General features: G+C 39.7%; 2 protein-coding genes and 1 pseudogene across 2 annotated transcripts; all 3 read left to right on the top strand.

Moving 5' to 3' along the window:
* Positions 1-8,022: 8,022 nt before the first annotated feature.
* LOC120278529 (receptor-like protein EIX1) lies at positions 8,023-13,489 on the top strand. Its single transcript, XM_039285303.1, has 3 exons — positions 8,023-9,797; positions 13,035-13,123; positions 13,257-13,489. Exons 1-3 carry the CDS (start codon positions 8,023-8,025, stop codon positions 13,487-13,489), a joined length of 2,097 nt encoding a protein of 698 aa, XP_039141237.1.
* Positions 13,490-15,571: 2,082 nt separating this feature from the next.
* Positions 15,572-18,332, top strand: LOC120279541 (receptor-like protein EIX2). The gene is made up of 2 exons (XM_039286463.1): positions 15,572-17,409; positions 17,535-18,332. Exon 1 carries the CDS (start codon positions 16,009-16,011, stop codon positions 16,843-16,845), a length of 837 nt encoding a protein of 278 aa, XP_039142397.1. The 5' UTR covers positions 15,572-16,008; the 3' UTR covers positions 16,846-17,409; positions 17,535-18,332.
* Positions 18,331-20,319, top strand: LOC120278530 (annotated as a pseudogene).
* The last annotated feature ends 43 nt before the right edge of the window (positions 20,320-20,362 follow it).

A 20,362-nucleotide genomic window follows, 5' to 3' on the forward strand; every position in this document is an offset into this window, starting at 1 on the left:
TATTATATATGTAAGTCAGAAACACATCAATGTGCTTGATCTTCCTGTGTTAGTGAAAGTTTTTCAGTGAGTATATATATACTTGACAAAAGCTTCTCAAAAGACAAAGCTTCAGTAAGTGATCATGGGTTCTTCAATTCTTCAACTAGTTTCTATGTTTTCTACAAGTTCGCTTTAATTTCTCTTGAATATACCTCACCATCAAAAAATTCTGGAGATATGCTCCATGTGGTTCTATAAATTACCTATTACACGACAATGGCAATTTGAGCTTGAGCAAGACAATTTTTCTGCAATATATACTGATCTCAGCCAACAATATATAAAAAGGTATGGGTCTATCTACTGTTTAATTAATTCTTGTTGTTAATGTTATTGATTACTCTGCCATCTAATTAATTATAGTGTTCCTTTACATGGCCAAGTTATAATAATTCTTCTTTCTCATGCAGTGGCCGGCATGCAACCATATATCAACCATGATTTTACAAGAGAGATACATCTATATATCTAATATTCTGATAACTTAATTAATATACTTCAAAGCATGCACAGAGAGCTTGCCTCCATTGTTGTTGTGGTATTCTCATACTTCTCAGGGGTGAAGCACTAATTTTTCAAGTGTTATAAGAGGTTTGTTAAGTAGGATAATTTTTGATTATCTGTGCTTTAAATATTTACTAGGATTTGACGAGGATGATTAATTGATGGTTAACAAGCAAGATTTATGCATTTGATTTTCGTCATAGAAATCAACCCACTGAGCTCTGATTTAACGCCAGCGGTGAGCTCCTCATGTTGGCTAAATTGTAAATAATTTTTAAGGCAAAAGTTCTAGCTTCTTTTGATAAAGTGGATAAAGCACGATTTATTAAAATCGAAAAGTAATCTGAGGCGGAAAAACAAACCAAGAAGATTACAAGCAAAGTAGTGACTCAGCGGCAAAAATGCCGAACAAAGTCAAAACAACACAAGCAAAAACAAGAGTCCACTTCAGAGTGGAAGGAACCAAGAAGGAACAACTCAGGGAAAGAACACCTGGAAGCAACCCAAGAATATTGGGGACTGGCATCTCTTCCCTCTGGACTCAAGAAACTCCGGACTCCTCTTGATTGTGTGAGAAGACTCTTCCGACGCCTTTGCCTTTTAAACAAGGGAATGCCGAGACCCAATTTAAAAACATATGAGAAAGCTTTAATGATCACGAGATAAACAATTAATAAAACAATCATAAAAATTCTACTATTACGCTCGAGCCAAAATATTCCAGAATTAAGGCCCTAGATAAGGTATCGGTTATCTTGTTGTCCCCTATAGAGCTTGCTCCGCCATCGACCCAACAAGTCGATTAGGGATGGCAGGAGAGTCGATTAGAGCAAAAATCGCCTAAAGTGTTCCCAAATTTGAGCTGCAAAAGGCGGTGAATAAAAAGATGCTCCAGTAGTTTCAATGTCGTAAGCGGAGCATCTGCAGTAGCGATGAGGGGAGTTTATTACATTTTTCAGCTTTGCGGATTATCGAGGGTAAGAATTTTGTTATCCCAAGCTAGCCAAGTAAATGTCTGTAAAGCAGAGCATACAAGTTCTAACTTCTTATAATTATCATTGATAATGAGCGTATTTTTGCAAAATTACAAAACTCAATATCCAAATCCATGACTACTTTTAAAGAGAACACCCTCATTTTTATTAGTAATTAGTTGTGTTTGTTTCCATAAAAATTGTAAAACTTTCTGTCCGTTCTACGAAATCCCAATAATATTTGAGGATTTATATGATAATAATGTCAGAAAGTCACAATTAATTTGGTAATATTTGACTTTGACTAACGGTGTATACACCCAAATTTGTGGTTTTTTGTTTTTGTTTTTTTTATGCGATGCTGAGATTGAGTGAGTGAGAGTAAGAATGGCGAAGTTGAAGGTCTCGCCCGATCGAGTGTTACTGACCATCGTGAGCGATCCTCATTTTTTGCAAGTAATTTTTCAAATTTTAACAATATCATGGTTTCAATTTCCTCTTTATTTGTATTCTTTACCAATTTACAGTGATAATTACGAAAAAAAGTATTTCTCATACTTGTTTATTTGAGCTCATATCTGCTTATTTTACTTTGAATATATATGCTTATTTTTACTTGAATATATATATATATATATATTCTCTTTTTAGATGCAGATAGGGATTGATTTTGAGGAGGTGAGGGGTGGATCTCTCTAGAGGGTCAACATGAAATCCTCAATTCAAAAGTAGTTTGCTTGGAAATCCTTCTTGAGTTTGTAGTTCATGAAATTTCATTTTAATCGCATGTTTGTTCTTTGTGGTTACAGGCGTGTCAACTGGATGGGTGTTACTTTATTATCCTCTAAAAAGATCATTTTTTTATTTCGGGAAAATTTTAATTGATGGTTGTGCACTGCTTTTGCAGAAATAAATCCAATGAGGCAAGTTCCAGCAATTGTTGATGGAAGGTTTAAGTTGTTTGAGAGGTAATCCATATTTTCTTCAATCCAATGAGGACCCACATTTTCGCTAATGGGCGGAGACGTCCGTCTCCGCGTTGATCGATGGGCGGCGGTGTGCGTGCCGGTCTCGCTTCCTTGACCCAGGCGAGTCGAGGAGGAGGAGATGGAGGTTCCTTGGCCCTTTGACCTCGAGAAGGAAGATGATGGGGCGTTGTTGGCATTCTTTGACCGATGTTCGGTGACAGGAGATCTGGAAGCCTTGGCGATGGTGTCCTCACTTTGGGGAGGCGGTGGAGCTTGGCTCCCGTCCCGATGGCACCTAATTCACTATGAGTATGGCGAGGAGGAAGAGGATGGTGTTGTTGACTCATCCTTGGAGTCTTCGTTTAGGAGTGGAGAGTGTATCCCGATGGCGAGTGTTGAGGCGGTGCAGTGTGGCTTCCAGCAAAGGGGTGGTGGAGGCCATTCCGGTTGTGGATCTGGTGGAGTGGGACTCCCACGTCGGAGAGAAGCTCGGTTACCAGAACGGAGGGGAGGTTATGGCTGTGATGAAGCAGTGCACCCATGAGATCTCTGATCGGGAGAAGGGTAAGCAACCTTTGGGTTTTGTCAGCGGGAATCCGGGTAAGGTCGGGTGAGGGCCGGACCCGGTGAAGCAGCTCACGTCCACGAGATCGGGATGGTGGTTCTTTGTTGGGCGCGTTGTGCGGAGTTTTCGGGTGGCGATGCTATAGGTCAAGCCAGCTCCCATGGCGTTCGTGTTAACATTCCTGGTGCTATGGAGGTTAACAAGGACGGGAAGATGACGAAGGATGGGATGGTGGAGCATGGCTCCCACCGAGTTGCACCGGCGGCGTCCTATCGGCCGAGAACTGAGAGTGGGACCGGCGGTCTATTGAATGCTCGGGAGAGGCGGAGGTTTTCGAGGCAGGGCTCGAACCTCCGGCGTAGTCTCGTGACTCGACCCGATGTCGGGGCTGCGATGAATTCTAAACCTCGCCGTGATCGACTTACGGTTGGCCAAAGAAAAGTTAGTGAGCGGTGGCGGCGGGCAGAGTCGAGGGTTCCCTAATCACGATAAGAGCGTGCGGATTTTTAAAAGCGAGGCATGCATGAAGAATCACGTGATGTTGGATCACGTGGTAATCGGATTCATTTTTCACAAAGGTGGAGATCGAGTGGCCAAAGAAGGATCTTTGTGGGCTGGATTGTTGGACCCAATCACATTAGGGAGGACACAGGAGTTTCTCCGATTTGGGAAATCATAACATCTTTGGATAATTGTGATCCTCTTCTTTTTGTGTGAGGTGAAGTACGTGACTTGGGCGGGGTCTCTCTAAGAATCGGCCGGATGGTGTTTCCATGGTGAATGGGCACAGCTTAGCCCGATGGGCCAATAATGCAATTTAATGGAGAATTGGATTTGGTCTCAAGGACAGGGATTTGGGCCCGAAGCTGGGGGCGTGGGCCTTAGTGATACTCTTGTGGTGGTAAAAGGTGGAGATCCCTCCATGTGGCCGGGATTGTGATGGGGACAGGAAGGAGGAGTCTTCATCCAAAAATTGAGGAAACATCTTTTGGGAAGGGTGTGGATCGCGGGTCCTATTCGGATGAAGGCACGTCCGGAGAATGTACAATTTCTTGGGATGAATCGGTTCGACCTATTTTTCCTTCTCCAGTGGGTTTCTCCTGGGCTTTTTTGGAAGGAGTTTTCTCATCTTCTTCTAATTAGTTTTTTATTTTGTTGAGCTTTGGCTCTTTTGTCCAAAAAAAAAAATCATGAAATCCATGCTACTTTTGCGAGAACACCCTCATTTTTATTAGTAATTAGTTGGGGTTGTTTCCATAAAATTGTAAAACTTTCTGTCTGTTCTACTTCTACAGAAATCCCAATAAAAATTTGGTAAAATTATATTAATGTTTGAGGATTCATATGATAATAATGTCAGAAAAGTCACAATTAATTTGGTAATATTTGACTTTGACTGACGGTGTACACACCCAAATTTTTGGTTTTTTTAATGCGATGCTGAGATTGAGTGAGTGGGAGAAAGAATGGTTTCATTTTTAATTTTTATTTTTATTTTATGAAAAGGTGGATAAACCACATCGATAAAAGGAAAAATGGAGCAGAACAAAAGTACAACAACAACACAAGGAAGCACCACTAGATGTGGTACAACAAACAAAGATAGGCAAAACAACGGACAAACACAATAAAGAACAAAAAGGGGCTGACAGGACCCCCACCAAGAGCGAGACAAAATGACTAACTCTCCAATTGAGAAGGCGCCTCCTCGGCCGCTGAGCCCTCACAGAGCTCAGCCGATCTCTGACCCACGAACTCAGGACTCAGCTCGATGGTACCAATTTGCTCCTCTATCTTCTTTTTGGAACCCTCTGAAATAGTTTCCTCTAAATCTTCCCATGCCACTTTCTTCTTTGCCGAGCGTGGTAGATCCGCCACAAACCCCGCCTTTTCATTCCACTTAGAAGAGGGAATCTTCTGTCTCTCACTGCGCCTGGTTCCCGGATTTGGCACCTTAGGGTCAGCAGCACTGTTCTTCTGTAACCCAAGCATAAAAGCCCTGAGATTTCTTTCGAACTCAAACACTAAATCATCATATTCGATCTCATCAGGCAAATCACTATCCACTGGGGTCATCCTCCCTCTCATCGTCTATCCTGGAACTAGGACCACTAACACCATCTGAAGACCCATGAACATTATCTGGAATAAACGCCCGAACTCCAGACAAAAAATTCCAAGAAAAACCAAGTGGCGGAGCCAAAGCAGGTGGGGCATTAGTAACACCCTGTTCCACACTCTTAGACACAAAATCACCACTCTTAGAAACCTCCTCGTAAGCCTCCTGAAGGTCCTTCTTCCTTGGCCCAATAGCCTTTCCAGGCCCAGCAACCTCAACCTTCTTAAAATGGGCCGAGAAAAGGCCCACATCACAAATAAAAAAAGAATCCACATAATCTCCTCTCGGGCCTGAAGAAAACCCAACTTCAATAGCTAACCAACCCTCCAACACTGGACACAAATTAGTGACAATAGGGGTCTACAAAAACCGAGCCCGACCCACGATCTTTTATCAACTAACCCTATCCCTCTTGAGATACAACCTCGGACTGACCGAAGTTAGCCCTGCCAACCTCAACCAATGTTGCCACTCCACCTATCACTGGTTTCTAGGCCCTCTCTGAGCGAGCCACCCCACATTCGACACCGCACCTTCTCAAGCCGTCCGCCAAAGGACCAGCATCACCCCTGGAACCATCGGTCCTTCCCCGCCGATCGATGTGACCGTTAGTTCCAGACCTCTTTGTACGTTTGCGATGCTTCAGCAGTTCAATGCCATCGTGGGAGCACCACTCCACCACCGCCGACCGGGAGAGACGCTCAATCGGCTCCTGAAGCTTCCGGGCAAGAATCTCGAGGTTAGGAAGGGAGTCGAGCTCAACCATTCCCGCATCCGACCTAGTCAAGCAACCCTCATTGTATGTCTCAGCCCCTCTCCTTCAGGCGATATGTTTGAGCCCCCGGATCACCCAGTTATTGCTGCACGATGGCACCCCTCACCACCCTCGCAAGGCACGCGGCCATGACATGGTGGGTGAGCTCCCTGCAGATTACCTATTTCCTCATGTGTCTCTCCATGCGTGCCATCAACCCCAACCTCCCCAGAATCTACCAACATGTATCGTCCTTGCTGTACCTTCACCTCGTCGGTGAGAGTATCATGGTGGTCAAACAATTCCTCCAAGTCCCATGGTGTCGGGTCCAACGGTGCAGACAGCACACCAATATCTCCCTCCTCACTATCCAAAGACCACAAGGAGTCCCTGTTGCAGGGCGAAGAGGAGAAACTCACAACATAGTAGATTAATTGGCCATCAGGCGTGAAAGTCAGGCGGACATCACCATTCATCTCAGGAACTAGTGTTTAAATTTGTATCTTAACAAGCTAGGCAGGACTGGCCCCTGCTTTTCATTTGCGCTTGAATGGTTTCAATTTCGTTTTTCTTTGTCTTCTTTGCCAATTTCTGTTGATAATTCTAAAAAAATTATTTCTCATACTGTTTTGCTTGAGCTCATATCTGCTTATTTTTTTCTTCATATATATATATATATATATATAGGCGTGGACCGCCCTCAGCTTTTCATTTGCGCTTGAATGGTTTCAATTTCGTTTTTCTTTGTCTTCTTTGCCAATTTCTGTTGATAATTCTAAAAAAATTATTTCTCATACTGTTTTGCTTGAGCTCATATCTGCTTATTTTTCTTCATATATATATATATATATATATATATATATATTCTCTTTTTAGGATGAATGGGATTGATTTTGAGAAGGTGAGGGTGGATCTCTCCAAGGGTCAATATCGAAATCCCCAATTCCAAGGTATTTGCTTGGATATCCTTCTCCAGATTTGTAGTTCATGAGAAATTTCATTTTAATATGCATATTTGTTGCTCAAGTTTTGAAGTCTGTCAACTGGATGGGTCTTACTTTATTATCCATTACGGAGTTTGGGCTCCACGAGATGACCTTCTCTTTAAGTCTCTCTTGATCTTTTATAATTATTGAAGACTTTGAACTTTCAAAGTCTTTTACATAGAAACGTTGATAGTTTTGGTGCTTATAAAGAAATGTTTACACTTCACTAATTCAAGATGTTCTGTGTCAACTTAATCAAAAATCAATGTTCATGGAGAAATGCTAGTCTTCACTTTTATATTGCTCATGTTTTTTTTTTACCACCATATTAGGAAATGAGAGGACACTAAAAACATAATCAATATAAAAATATATTTTTAATTAGTAAGCATTATTTAACATTGTAATAATAACCTAGCCGCTAAGACAATTGAATGCCAAAGATCAAAGATTTGACTTATTCCTAATACATTGGTTGAGTCATAAAATTAAAAATATATGTTTAAAGTGTTTTATCTAAATTATCACAAAAATATAAAATAAATAAATAAATAAATGTAAACAGTATTATGATTTGAGATGATGAAATCAAGTTGAAAAATCCCACAATTTTAGCATAGAAAGGAAAATAGCAAATGGTTGCATATTCTTGAAGACAATGGAACAAAAGGATTAGAACTTCAGACCAAAAGATTATTCAACTAACAAAAAGCATCACATTAATCGTCAATAAGAGAGGGACAAATTTGCTGATCACATTAGGCTTAGTTTTTAATCACAAAATTATATACTCTGAAATGCAAGACTTTTTTCTATTATATGAGTAGAACAAATTTGCCATTAAAATTGAAAAGTCTTTTTTTTTTCATTAGACTATTCCACAAATACAGGAAAAGTCTTTCCTCTGTTCCTATCTTCACCTTATTTTCTTAATTTCTGATCACATTACTTTTTAAAAAATTTATTATACTGGACCCACAAGCATAGAATTTTCCACACAAAGGCGTACTTAAGGTTGTACATATATATATATATATATATATAAAGAAATAATGCAAGAGGGGAACCAGAAAAAATTATTACACATCTTTGAAAAAACAAATGCTTAGAATGGGAGTGATGAAAAAACATTTTCAATTAGCTCTACTGTTTTGCCTTCTCTGCTTGGAACTTGCTGGCTTTTGCTATTGTGGTGGTGGTTTCATTTGCAGAGAAGTAGAAAGGAAGGCACTTGTTGATTTCAAAAATGGCCTTAAAGATCCCAATGGACGTCTATCTTCTTGGATTGGCTTGGACTGTTGCTCTTGGACCGGCGTGCATTGCCACAACTACACTGGCCATGTTATAAGGCTTGATCTCCGCAGGTATGGTGGCAATGGGTCTTTGGAAGGTGAGATCAGGCCTTCTTTGCTTGTTTTGAATCACTTAAGATATTTGGATCTTAGTTTCAACTCTTTTGAAAATACTAGAATTCCAACTTTCTTGGGTTCACTGGCAAGTCTTCAATATCTTGACCTTTCTCTTAATGACTTCATTGGGCGTGTCCCACACCAACTTGGTAATCTGTTTCGCTTGCAGTACCTTGATCTTTCATATAATTCTCTAAATATGGTTGGAAGCCATTGGCTCACAAATCTTTCTTCTCTTCAATGTTTGAATTTGACTGGTGTGAATCTTTCCGAGGCAAAAAATGTGCTCAAATCACTAAACACCCTTCCTTTGATATCTGAGATAAACTTATATGATTGTGAGCTTCACATCCCTCTTTCACTTGGTGTTGAAATTAACTTTACAAATCTTCGATTCCTTGATCTTTCCTACAATGGCATTAACTCTACCATGCCTCAATGGTTGTTCAAGTTGAGTGGCCTTGAGTATCTTCATCTTCATGATAATAATTTTCAAGACCTTATCCCTTCCGATATTGGGAAACTTACTTCTCTTAGGGTCCTTGATCTCTCATATAATGGTGTCCTAAGTGTTGAACTACCAACTACTTTGGGGAAACTCTGTAACTTGAGCAAACTATATCTCTCGGAAAATAAATATTTCTCTGGTGATCTTAATAGATTGGGAGAAATATTTTCCGGGTGCTTGAAAAACAGTTTAGAGCAGTTGTATTGGAGTAATGCATCACTCAGTGGGCCATTGCCAAGTTGGTTGTGGAACCTTAAGTCTCTTAAGGCTCTTGATCTTTCTTCTAATAATTTTAATGGAACTATTCCAAAATATTTGGGACAATTATTACCAGAGCTGGACACGTTGGTCCTATCTTATAATAATATAGCAGTGAGACTTGATTGGGTTCCTCCACCTAAACTAAAATATTTGAATATGAACTATTGCAAAGTGGGCCCAAAGTTTCCATCATGGCTTCAGAATTTGAAAATTTTGTCTTCACTTGAAATGTCAAATGCAAGTATTGTTGATGCGCTACCACTATGGTTTTGGAACTTCTCTTTGGACATTGGACGCATAGATTTATCACACAATGAAATTAAAGGCAAAATACCAGCAGGTTCATCAAAATTAACCAATCTTGAAATTTTGGATTTAAGTCATAATTATTTGGAAGGACAGTTGCCACATTTTTCATCAAATCTAGCATATTCGGATCAGGCGCAGGGCTTATTCTCAAGATCTAGTTTCTCCAATACAAGCTTTATACTGCTAAGTTTGTCTGAGTTGTATATTTCTTCAAACAAAATAACAGGAAGTATACCTAGCTCATTATGTGAACTAAATTATTTGCAAGTCCTTGACCTCTCGAAGAATATGATTGAAGGAGTAGTTCCTGATTGCTGGAATCATTCTTTGATAATAATGGATTTGTCTTATAACAATCTACATGGAATAATTCCGGCATCTATCTTCTCCACAATTTTGTTAGTTTTGCATTTGAGCAATAATGAATTTTTTGGAGAGCTCCCATCATCCTTTAAAAATTGTACATCATTGAAAACTTTAGATCTTGGAAATAATAAAATTAGTGGAAGTATACCATGTTGGGTCCAGCCCATTTGTTGGGTTGGCCCATGTTTAAAAATGAAGCTATGTTGACTTATGGAGGAGGGCTTAAAGGGAATTTCACAAGGGTAAATGCTCTCATCTTTGATGAGAATGAGGGTATGACTATTCATGGTTTTTTAGGGAAAAAGAAGAATAATCTAAGGAAGAGAAGGAGGAGCTAGGGTTCTTGAGAAGGCAAGATTGGAAGGGCTCATCGCGGATCTCTCCTAATCCTTTTGGTTTGATCCCTCAACTCTCATTCCTTAAGGTCCTTTTGTGAACCATCCTAGTGTATGGATGATATATGAGTGTTGAATCTCTTTTTCTTGTGAAATTCATGTTCTTTGCATGTACTCCTCTAGTGAGCTAGAGAGATGTTGTTGTTATCCCATAAGTCGACATAGTGGAAACATGTTTAAGAGGCTCTAAGGAGTCCCGTGGTTTTTCCCTCGACTTTGTAGGGGTTTCCACGCTAAAAAATCGCTTTCTTTGTGTTGTTGTATGTTTGTTCATCTCATTCTAACATGAATGAGGTTTAATAACTTTTTATGAGTTGTTTTGAAGCTTTGAGCCTTGTAGAACCTTTGGGAGGAGCTTTGAAGCCTCAGGGAAGACATTGAATGCATTTTTGCGACTTATCGCGAGTCGCTGACACGGGCCGCCTGAATCTCGAGTGAAGCTTCGACGGGGTGTATGCGAGCGCATGACCCCCGTATGTGAAACAGTGTTTTTGCTACGATGACGTGAGCAGTCACAGTGAGCATGTATTTTTCGCTGCGAGTGCCGTGCGAGCGAGAGAGACTCACAGGCGAGCTTGCGCCCGTGAGATTTTCCAGATGAACTTCACAGGCAAGTGTGCTGCCCAGTATCACCGACCCGCATGTGAACCGTAACGATGAAACGATGTGATGTTTCACAAGTATATATTGCTACGATGAAATTCGCATGATTTTTCATCAGCTTTTAAAACCCGCTTAAACCCCAACAAGTGGTATCGGAGCGTTCGGGTTGGTTAGGGATTATTTGTTGTAGGGAATCGAGATGGTCGAACAAGCTTCATGTGGGATGATAAAGTTAACTCAATCGAATTATTCGATTTGGAAGCGTAAGATGCAAGACTTGCTAATTGTAAAAAGACTTGTACATGCTGGGTGATGGGCAAAGAAAAAAACCGGAGAAAGGTGAGTGAAGATGAATGGGAAATTTTACATCTAAAAAGCACGCAACAATTCGGCAATGGGTAGATGTAAACATCTTTCATCACATTTCCGAAGAAGTAAAGGCCGATGCACTGGAAAAAGTTAGAAGCATGTATGAGAAAGAGTACCTCCGAGGAACAAGGCCTCAATCATTCGAAGGCTAGTAAATTTGAAAGTACAGAGATGGAAGAAGTATGACGAGCATACTAGTGACTTCGGGCTTAGTGAACCAATTGACATCTATGAAGATGACTCTTGAAGATGAGTTGCAAGCATTGCTACTCCTAAGTTCCTGCCAGGATAGTTGGGAAACTTTGAGTGGTATCTCTCGAGCACTTCAAGACCGGTGGAAAAGCTAACAATGGAAATGGTTAAGGAGAGCCTAATGAGTGAAGAGGCTAGGGAGGAAAGAAAAAGGTGAAACTTCCTCGGTGTTCTTGTTTTCGGAAAAGCCGAAGGCCGTGGTAGAAGCAAGCAGAGACATCCTCAAGGTTTTGGCAACAAAGACACATCCGAGGCGGATCAAAGAGCAGGGAAAAAACATCAAGTGTTTTCATTGTAACAAGATGGGCCACATGAAGAGGGAGTGGGCTCCTCAAAAGAGAGCAGTGGTGGAAGTAAAGAGGAGAAGGAGACTAATACGAGTAGCCCGCAGGATGGTGACATCGATGTGTCATTTGTGATGATGCTTTGTATTAATCTTGTGAGCCAAGAGAGCGACTGGGTGTTTGATTCGGGGAGCTTCATTTCATGTCACTCCCCATGGTAACTTCTTTTCTACCTACTCTAGTGGTGATTTTGGAAATGTCAAAATGGAGTAACGAGTGGTGCGTCGAAGATAGTGGGTATTGGAGATATTTGCTTGGAGACCAATCAAGGGCTCAAGCTAGTACTCAAGGATGTTAGGCATGTTCCAGACATTCGCCTAAATTTGATATCCACAGGAAGACTTGATGATGATGGGTTTGTCAATTGGTTTGGTGAAAGTAAGTGCAAGCTCACCAAAGGTTCACTAGTGGTTGCTAGAGGGAATAAAGGCAAACACACTCTATGTTATGCAAGCTAAGTTACACATAGGGGAATTGAATGCAATTCGAGAAGATGCAAGCATTGAGCTATGGCATAGAAGACTTGGGCATGTTAGTGAGAAAGGGGCTACAACTTCTCTCAAGAAGAATCTTCTACCGAATATGCAGGGGCATCTCTCAAAACATGTGTGGATTGTAGCGAGGGAAAACACATAGAGTGGCATTTCATTCTCACCCCCCATCTAGGAAATCAAATATTCTTGATTTGGTGCATCTCGATGTTTGTTCTATGCGGGACAAAACACTTGGAGGTGGACACTATTTTGTGACCTTCATTGATGATCATTCAAGGAAGGTGCAGGCAGATGTTTTGAAGACCAAAGATCAAGTGCTTGATGTCTTCAAGGATCTCCATCATTAAGGTTGAAAGGGGAGACGGAAAAGCAGATTTGAAGGCGATAGAGCGGAATAATGGTGGTGAATACGGAGGGCCGTTTGAAAAGTCATGGAGCTTCATGGAATCGAGGCTTGAGAAGACTCCGAGCTAGACACCTCGGCTAAATGGTGTGGGCGAGAGAATGAGCATGAACAATTGAAGAGAGGATCGGATGCATGCTCTCTCATGCAAAAGCTTCCTAAGTCCTTTTGGGGAAGCTATGAGGGACTGCAGATGAGACATGATAAACCTTTCTCCAGCGGCGACTCTAGATGGTGATGTGCCGAAAGCGAGTGTGGACTGGGAAAGAGATCTCCTATACTCACTTGAGAGTATTTGGGTCATGGGGCTTTTGTTCATATTCCCAAAGATGAGAGGTCCAAGCTTGATGACAAAAGCAAAGCGGGTGTATTTTCTTGGGTTATGGTCATGAGGGAGTTTTGGCTACAGATTGTGGGATCCAGTTAACGGGGAAGGTTGTCGGGGAGCGAGAGATGTTGTGTTTCTAGAAGATCAAATGGCTGATCTTGATGAGCGAGGTGAGACCTCTAGTTCCTCGAGTTGAGATTCCTAGTTAGTGTTGATTCGGGTTCCTTCACCTATCTGAGTTACGCTCGAGGGGAGATGTCCAAGAAAATGGTAATGAGGCTGTTAGAAGTAAAGTTCCTCCAGTCGAAGGTGTAGAGCCAGTTGAAGAAATTGAAGAAGCATCTCCAACGCCACCAGTTGAGACCCAAGTGAGAAGATCTACTAGAGATCGTCATCCCTCTAGTAGATACAGTACAAATGAATATGTTATGCTCGTTGATGGAGGAGAGCAGAAACATATGAGGGAAGCTATACAACATGAGAAGAAGCGGGGAGTGGTTTGGAGCCATGCAAGAGGAGATGAGTTCCTTGTGTGAGAACCACACCTATGATTTGAGTGAAGCTTCCTAAGGGCAAGAAGGCCTTAAAGAACAAGTGGGTGTACAAGTTGAGACGAAGTAATAGCTCACAACCAAAGTACAAGGCAAGGTTGGTTGTGAAGGGGTTCGATCGAAAAGAAAGGTATTGACTTTGAAGAAATATTTTCTCCGGTTGTGAAGATGTCATCCATCGAGGTTGTGCTTGGTTTAGCCGCTAGTCTAAACCTAGAGGTGGAACAACTTGATGTGAAAACCGCTTTTCTTCATGGTGATCTAGAGGAGGAAATATATGGAGCAACCGGAAGGGTTCAAAGTCGAGGGAAAAAGAGAATCTAGTGTGCGAGGTTGAAGAAGAGTTTGTATGGACTCAAACAAGCGCCAAGGCAGTGGTACAAGAAGTTTGACTCCTTTATGATGACTCAAGGGTACACTAGAAGTTCGATTGATCATTGTGTGTTTGTGAAGAAACACTCAAATGATGACTTCATTATTCTTCTACTCTATGTTGATGACATGCTTATTGTTGGTCGTGATGCAAGCAAGATTGAAGACACGAAGAGACAGCTTAAGCAAGTCCTTTTGCTATGAAGGACTTAGATGCGACTAAACAGATTCTTGGTATGAAAATCTCCCGTGACAGGATGAATGGGAAGTTGTGGTTGTCTCAAGAAAAATACATTGACAAGGTTCTTGAGAGGTTCAACATGAAGGAAGCCAAGGCTGTTTGTTCTCCACTTGCAGGTCATTTTAAACTTAGCTCAAGTCAATGTCCTTCAAGTGACAAAGAGAAGGAGGAGATGAGCCGAGTTCCTTATGCATCCGCTGTTGGCAGTTTGATGTATGCCATGGTGTGTACGAGACCAGATATTGCTCATGCTGTTGGTGTTGTGAGCAGATTTCTCTCAAATCCGGGAAAGGAGCACTGGGCTGCAGTGAAGTGGATACTGAGGTATCTAAGAGGTTCTTCCCGGGTATGTTTGTGTTTTGGTAAAGGTGAACCCATTTTATATGGGTATACAGATTCAGATATGGCAGGCGATGTGGACTCCAGAAAAAATCGGTCTGGGGTTCATGATGACTTTTTGCGGGGAGGCGTTTCTTGGCGATCAAAGTCTGCAGTGTGTTGCATTATCCACCACGAGTCGAGTATATTGCAATTACTGAGGGTTGCAAGGAAGCTTTGTGGATGAAGAAGTTTCTTGAAGAATTGGGTATGCAACAAGAGAAGTGTATTGTCTATTGTGACAGTCAGAGCGCCATCCATCTTTCCAAGAATTCAACATTCCATTCGAAGTCCAAGCATATCGATGTTATATATCATTGGATTCGAGATGTTCTTGAAGCCAAAGAGTTGTACTTGGAGAAGGTACACACTAGTGAGAATGGGGCCGATATGTTCACCAAGGCATTATCCAAGGAGAAGCTTGAAGCATGTCGGGAAAGAGCGGGGATTGCTAGAACCCCCAAATGGTGCTCGAGGGAGATTTGTTGGGTCCAGTCCCATTTGTTGGGTTAGCTCATGTTTAAAATGAAGCTATGTTGACTTATGGAGGAGGGCTTAAAGGGAATTTCACAAGGGTAAATGCTCTCATCTTTGATGAGAATGAGGGTATGACTATTCATGGTTTTTTAGGGAAAAAGAAGAATAATCTAAGGAAGAGAAGGAGGAGCTAGGGTTCTTGGAGAAGGCAAGATTGGAAGGCTTCATCGCCGGATCTCTCCTAATCCTTTGGTTTGATCCCTCAACTCTCATTCCTTAAGGTCCTTTTGTGAACCATCCTAGTGTATGGATGATATATGAGTGTTGAATCTCTTTTTCTTGTGAAATTCATGTTCTTTGCATGTACTCCTCTAGTGAGCTAGAGAGATGTTGTTGTTATCCCATAAGTCAACATAGTGGAAACATGTTTAAGAGGCTCTAAGGAGTCCCGTGGTTTTTCCCTCGATTTGTAGGGTTTCCACGCTAAAAATCGTTTCTTGTGTTGTTGTATGTTTGTTCATCTCATTCTAACATGAATGAGGGGTTTAATAACTTTTTATGAGTTGTTTTGAAGCTTTGAAGCCTTGTAGAACCTTTGGGAGGAGCTTTGAAGCCTCAAGGAAGACATTGAATGCATTTTGCAGCTTATGCGGGCTGCATACGGGCCGCACGGAATCTCCAGTGAGCTTCACGGGGTGTATGCGGGCGCATGACCCCCGTATGTGAACAGTGTTTTGCTACAGTGCCGTGAACAGTACCTGGTGAACAGTATTTTTGCTGCGGTGCCGTGCAGGCAGAGAGACTCACGGGCAAGCTTGCGCCCGCGTAGATTTTCCAGTGAACTTCACGGGCAAGTGTGCGCCCGTATACCGGCCGCATGTGAACCGTAACAGTGAACAGTAACAGTGCTACAGTATATATTGCTACAGTAAATTCCGCAGTTTTTCACTGTTTCAAAACCCGTTTAAACCCCAACATACCAGTATGGCTTGGAGAAAATTTGCAGGCGCTAGAGACACTTGAGCTTCGATACAATATGCTTACTGGAACTATTCCTCCACAATTGGGAAACCTCACATATCTTCATCTTATTGATGTTTCAAATAACCATCTATCAGGTGCCATACCACATAGTTTTGGCAACTTCAGTGCCATGAAAACTAATCTTGGAAGAGGTTGGTCAGGCATATATGATTATGTGAACAATATTGACATAAATATGAAAGGAAGAGAATTTCAGTTGGAAGGGAGAATACCATCATTATTTATTTGCATTGACCTCTCAAATAATATATTATCAGGAGAGATACCCGAAGAGCTAGCGCACCTTTCATTTCTGCAGAGCTTGAATTTATCCAGAAATCAATTATTAGGACAACTTTCAGAAAAAGTTGGAGAGCTTAGGTGGTTGGAAGTTCTTGATTTATCAGTGAATAATCTTTCAGGGGCTATTCCTCAAACAATGACCAACTTAACTTCATTGAATCATCTGAATTTATCATACAACAATTTCTATGGTGAAATTCCACACGGTGGGCAATTGCAAGTGCTTCCAGATCCATCTATTTATTCTGGCAACCCAGGTCTATGTGGTTTTCCATTAGATAAAAAGTGTGAGATTACAGCACCAGCACAACCACCCTCGTTGCCAAACAATGAAGGTGAAAACAACTTGGAGACCATATGGTTTTATTTGAGCATGCCACTGGGATTCATGTTTGGGTTTTGGGCAATTTTTGGTGCATTGATACTGAAAGAGAGCTGGAGGTATGCTTATTTTCGATTTATTGATCATATTTATAATAAGATCTATGTTATTGTTGCTGTGAATCTAAAAACAATGAAGAGAAAATGCGGCCTTGCTAGTGAATAGTGTTACCTTGTCTTCTTGGAAGCCAAAATAAAATATTACAATCCATATTAAGTATAACAAGAGCAAGTTGGTGCTACGAGGTTATGCAGAGTTTAGCATTTTACTGCCTACTTGTATTAATTATATGCATAAACTGTCATGAGAACTCTTTTGAGAATGTAATTTTAATTTGTTATGAAATGTTATCCAATGTATTTATTTATTCTCTCATGTTAATGTTAGAGTTAATAGAGCATATTATATGTAAGTCGAACACATCAATGTGCTTGATCTTCCTGTGTTAGTGAAAGTTTTCAGTGAGTATATATATACTTGACAAAGCTTCTCAAAAGACAAAGCTTCAACAGAAGTGATCCAGGTTCTTCAATTTTTCAACTAGTTTATATGTTTTCTGCAAGTTTGCCTTAATTTCTCTTGAATACCTCATCATCAAAAATTCTGGAGATATGCCCCCATGTGGTTCTATAGATATTTACCTTTTCTAAGAGAATGGCAATTTGAGCGAGCTAGCAATTTCCTGCAATATATATGATCTGCATGCCAACAATATAATACAGTACAAAGGTATGGGTCTACCTTCTGTTTAATAAATTCTTTTTATTAATGTAATTAATTATTCTACCATCTAATTATTAATTATAGTGTTCCTTTACATGGCCAAGTTGTAATAATTCTACTTTCTCATGCAGTGGCATACAACTATATATCAATCATGATTTTACAAGGGAGATACATCTATATATCTATTGCTCTGGCTCTTAATTAATATCCTTCAAAGCATGCACACAATCACATATATTTGCATGGATGTAGCAATTACAAAAAGGATCCATTGTTTGAATGCATTTGGGTTGAGGAATATGAACCTAAACACAGATATTGCCTTCATTCTTGTTGTGGCAATTTCATCCTTCTCCTGGGAGTGAAGCAGTAATTGTCCAAGTCATATAAGAGGTTTGTTAATTAGATGTGCTTTTTTATTATTTGTGCTTTAAATGTTTACTAGGATAATTTTTTGATAAGATGATTAATTGATAGTTAACAAGCAAGGTTTGTGCATTTTGATTTCATCATTTTTTTTTTAGCTCTGGTTTAACACCAACGCTGAGCTCCTCCTCATGTTGGTCAAACTATAAATAATTTTTAGGAGCAAAGCTCTAATTTTTTTTATAATTATCATTGATAATCAGGGTGTTTATGCAAAAATTGCAAAACTCAATATCCTTTTTGCATAAACCCCCAGCAAGTTTGACTTCCAAATCATGAAATCCATGATACTTTTGCGAGAACACCCTCATTTTTATTAGTAATTAGTTGGGCGTTTTCCATAAAATTGTAAAACTTTCTGTCTGTTCTACAGAAATCACAATAACTTTGGTAAAATTATATTAATGTTTGAGGATTTATATGATAATAATGTCAGAAAAGTCACAATTAATTTGGTAATATTTGACTTTAACTGACAGTGTACACAACCAATCTTTTTGGTTTTTGTTCATGCGATGCTGAGATTGATTGAGTTGAGAGAAAGAATGGTGAAGCTGAAGGTCTACGCCGATCAAGTGTCGCAGCCACCGCAAGCGATCCTCATTTTTTGCAAGTAATTTTGAGAAAGAATGGTTTCAATTTCCTCTTTCTTTGCATTCTTTGCCAATTTCTGTTGATAATTCTAAAAAAAATTATTTATCATACTGTTTTGCTTGAGCTCATATCTCCTTATTTTTCTTCAAATATATATATATATATTCTCTTTTTAGGATGAATGGGATTGATTTTGAGGAGGTGAGGGTGGATCTCTCCGAGGGCTATCATAGAAATCCCCAATTCCAAGGTATTTGCTTGGAAATCCCTCTTCAGATTCATAGTTCATGAGAAATTTCATTTTAATCTGCATATTTGTTGCTCAAGTTTTGAAGTCTGTCTTTCTTTAATTGAAGTGGTTTATCCACCTTTTCAAAAAAAAAAAAGTTTTGAAGTCTGTCAACTTGATGGGTCTTACTTTATTATCCTCAAAAAAGATCATTTTTTTATTTTAATAAAATATAAATTGATGGTTGTGTACTGCTTTTGCAGAAATAAATCCAATGAGACAAGTTCCAGCAATTGTTGATGGAAGGTTTAAGCTGTTTGAGAGGTAATCCATATTTTCTTCATTTGGAATATTCACTTCATTATGTTCATCTTATTGACAATTAAGGCTTAAACAATCATTGATTTCAAAGTCATTGAACATTGTAATTAAATTTTTTAAATTTTGTTTTCTCCATATTCTTTTGTTAGTTCTTATTCTGACATTATCATTATGTATTTGCAATTGTTTTTGGGTAGCCATGCAATCCTGAAATATTTGGCTTGTGCATTCCTGGAGTTTCAGACAACCGGTAATATTACATTTTCCCTGGAGTTTTATTTTAAATTGGTTAATTTCCCCATTTTATAAATGTTAGCTGTACTAGTTATGGCTGCAAATGCTGGTCGATTATGATGAATAATCTAATTTTTCATATCATTCTTCGCAAGGTCAACAAATTCATCTTACAATGAATGTTTAACAGAACTGATATCTGAGAGAACTGATCATATACACTTATGTGTGTGTGTGTGGTTTTTTGTATGAAAATGGTTCCCATTTGCGGTAAAACAAGCAAGAAAACTGAGATAGTCAATGCCTTTGATTAACGTGTAAATTGGAGCACAGAGCCAAGGAAAGATCTTTTGGAGCATCTTGTTGGTTAACTGTGTACAAAGGATGATTTTTCAATATGATCCGTGTGTGTGTGTTTATCACTATACCCTTCTTTTGTACTCCCTCCGTTCTTTTTTATCTGTCACAAATCCATGTTCCTTTTTATCTGTCATTTTTCTAACATCAAGAAGCATTTATTAATTTTTTCCAAAATTACCCTTAACACTCTATTCAATTCTCTTCTTGTAATTAAATATGAGAGAGAAATGTGAAGTTATAAATTAGGGGTAGTTTTGGAAATGTAACTAATTTTTTATAAAATTTTGTGCAATAACTAAGTTTCTTGGTGTGTGAGATTTGGTTATTCACGACAGATAAAAAAGAACGGAAAGAGTATTTTGGAACTTGCTTTGATGGATTTTTGTATCCGTTCTGCATTCTGTTAGGTATCCTGCTGATCTTTCTATCAAAGCTAAAGTTGACGCAATCTTAGATTGGCACCATTCGAATCTAAGGCTAGGAGCAGGTGCTATAATATTTGTCGCATAAAATAATTAATAACTAACAATCTGTACATGTATTACTTTTCCTTGTGTGAGGCTTCATGATAAATATTATGCTTTGAAAATTGAATATTCCCGAAATTTTCCTATTTTATGACAGGATCTGATGACTTTGAGGGCTTATAAGTTTCTCTATGTTGATTTGCAGCCTCCATCATTGTGAACAGTGTAGGAAATGGCAGCAGTTACAATTCCTTTTTGCTGGCAATAAATCCTTTCCATTGAATTTTCCGTTTCTCTTGCCATTGAATTTATCATTTCCTTTCTG

The sequence above is a fragment of the Dioscorea cayenensis genome, chromosome 16 (genome assembly GCF_009730915.1).
Source record: "Dioscorea cayenensis subsp. rotundata cultivar TDr96_F1 chromosome 16, TDr96_F1_v2_PseudoChromosome.rev07_lg8_w22 25.fasta, whole genome shotgun sequence".
Taxonomy (NCBI): Eukaryota; Viridiplantae; Streptophyta; class Magnoliopsida; order Dioscoreales; family Dioscoreaceae; genus Dioscorea; species Dioscorea cayenensis.

Bases quoted from the DNA above. Each gene is read 5' to 3' on its own strand.
- LOC120278529 (XM_039285303.1), top strand. From the start codon at position 8,023: ATGGGAGTGATGAAAAAACATTTTCAATTAGCTCTACTGTTTTGCCTT. The intron at 9,798-13,034 runs GTTAGTTTTGCA...TTTTGGCTACAG, and splicing joins TCTATCTTCTCCACAATTTT to ATTGTGGGATCCAGTTAACG. The intron at 13,124-13,256 runs GTGAGACCTCTA...AAGTTCCTCCAG, and splicing joins GGCTGATCTTGATGAGCGAG to TCGAAGGTGTAGAGCCAGTT.
- LOC120279541 (XM_039286463.1), top strand. From the start codon at position 16,009: ATGCTTACTGGAACTATTCCTCCACAATTGGGAAACCTCACATATCTT.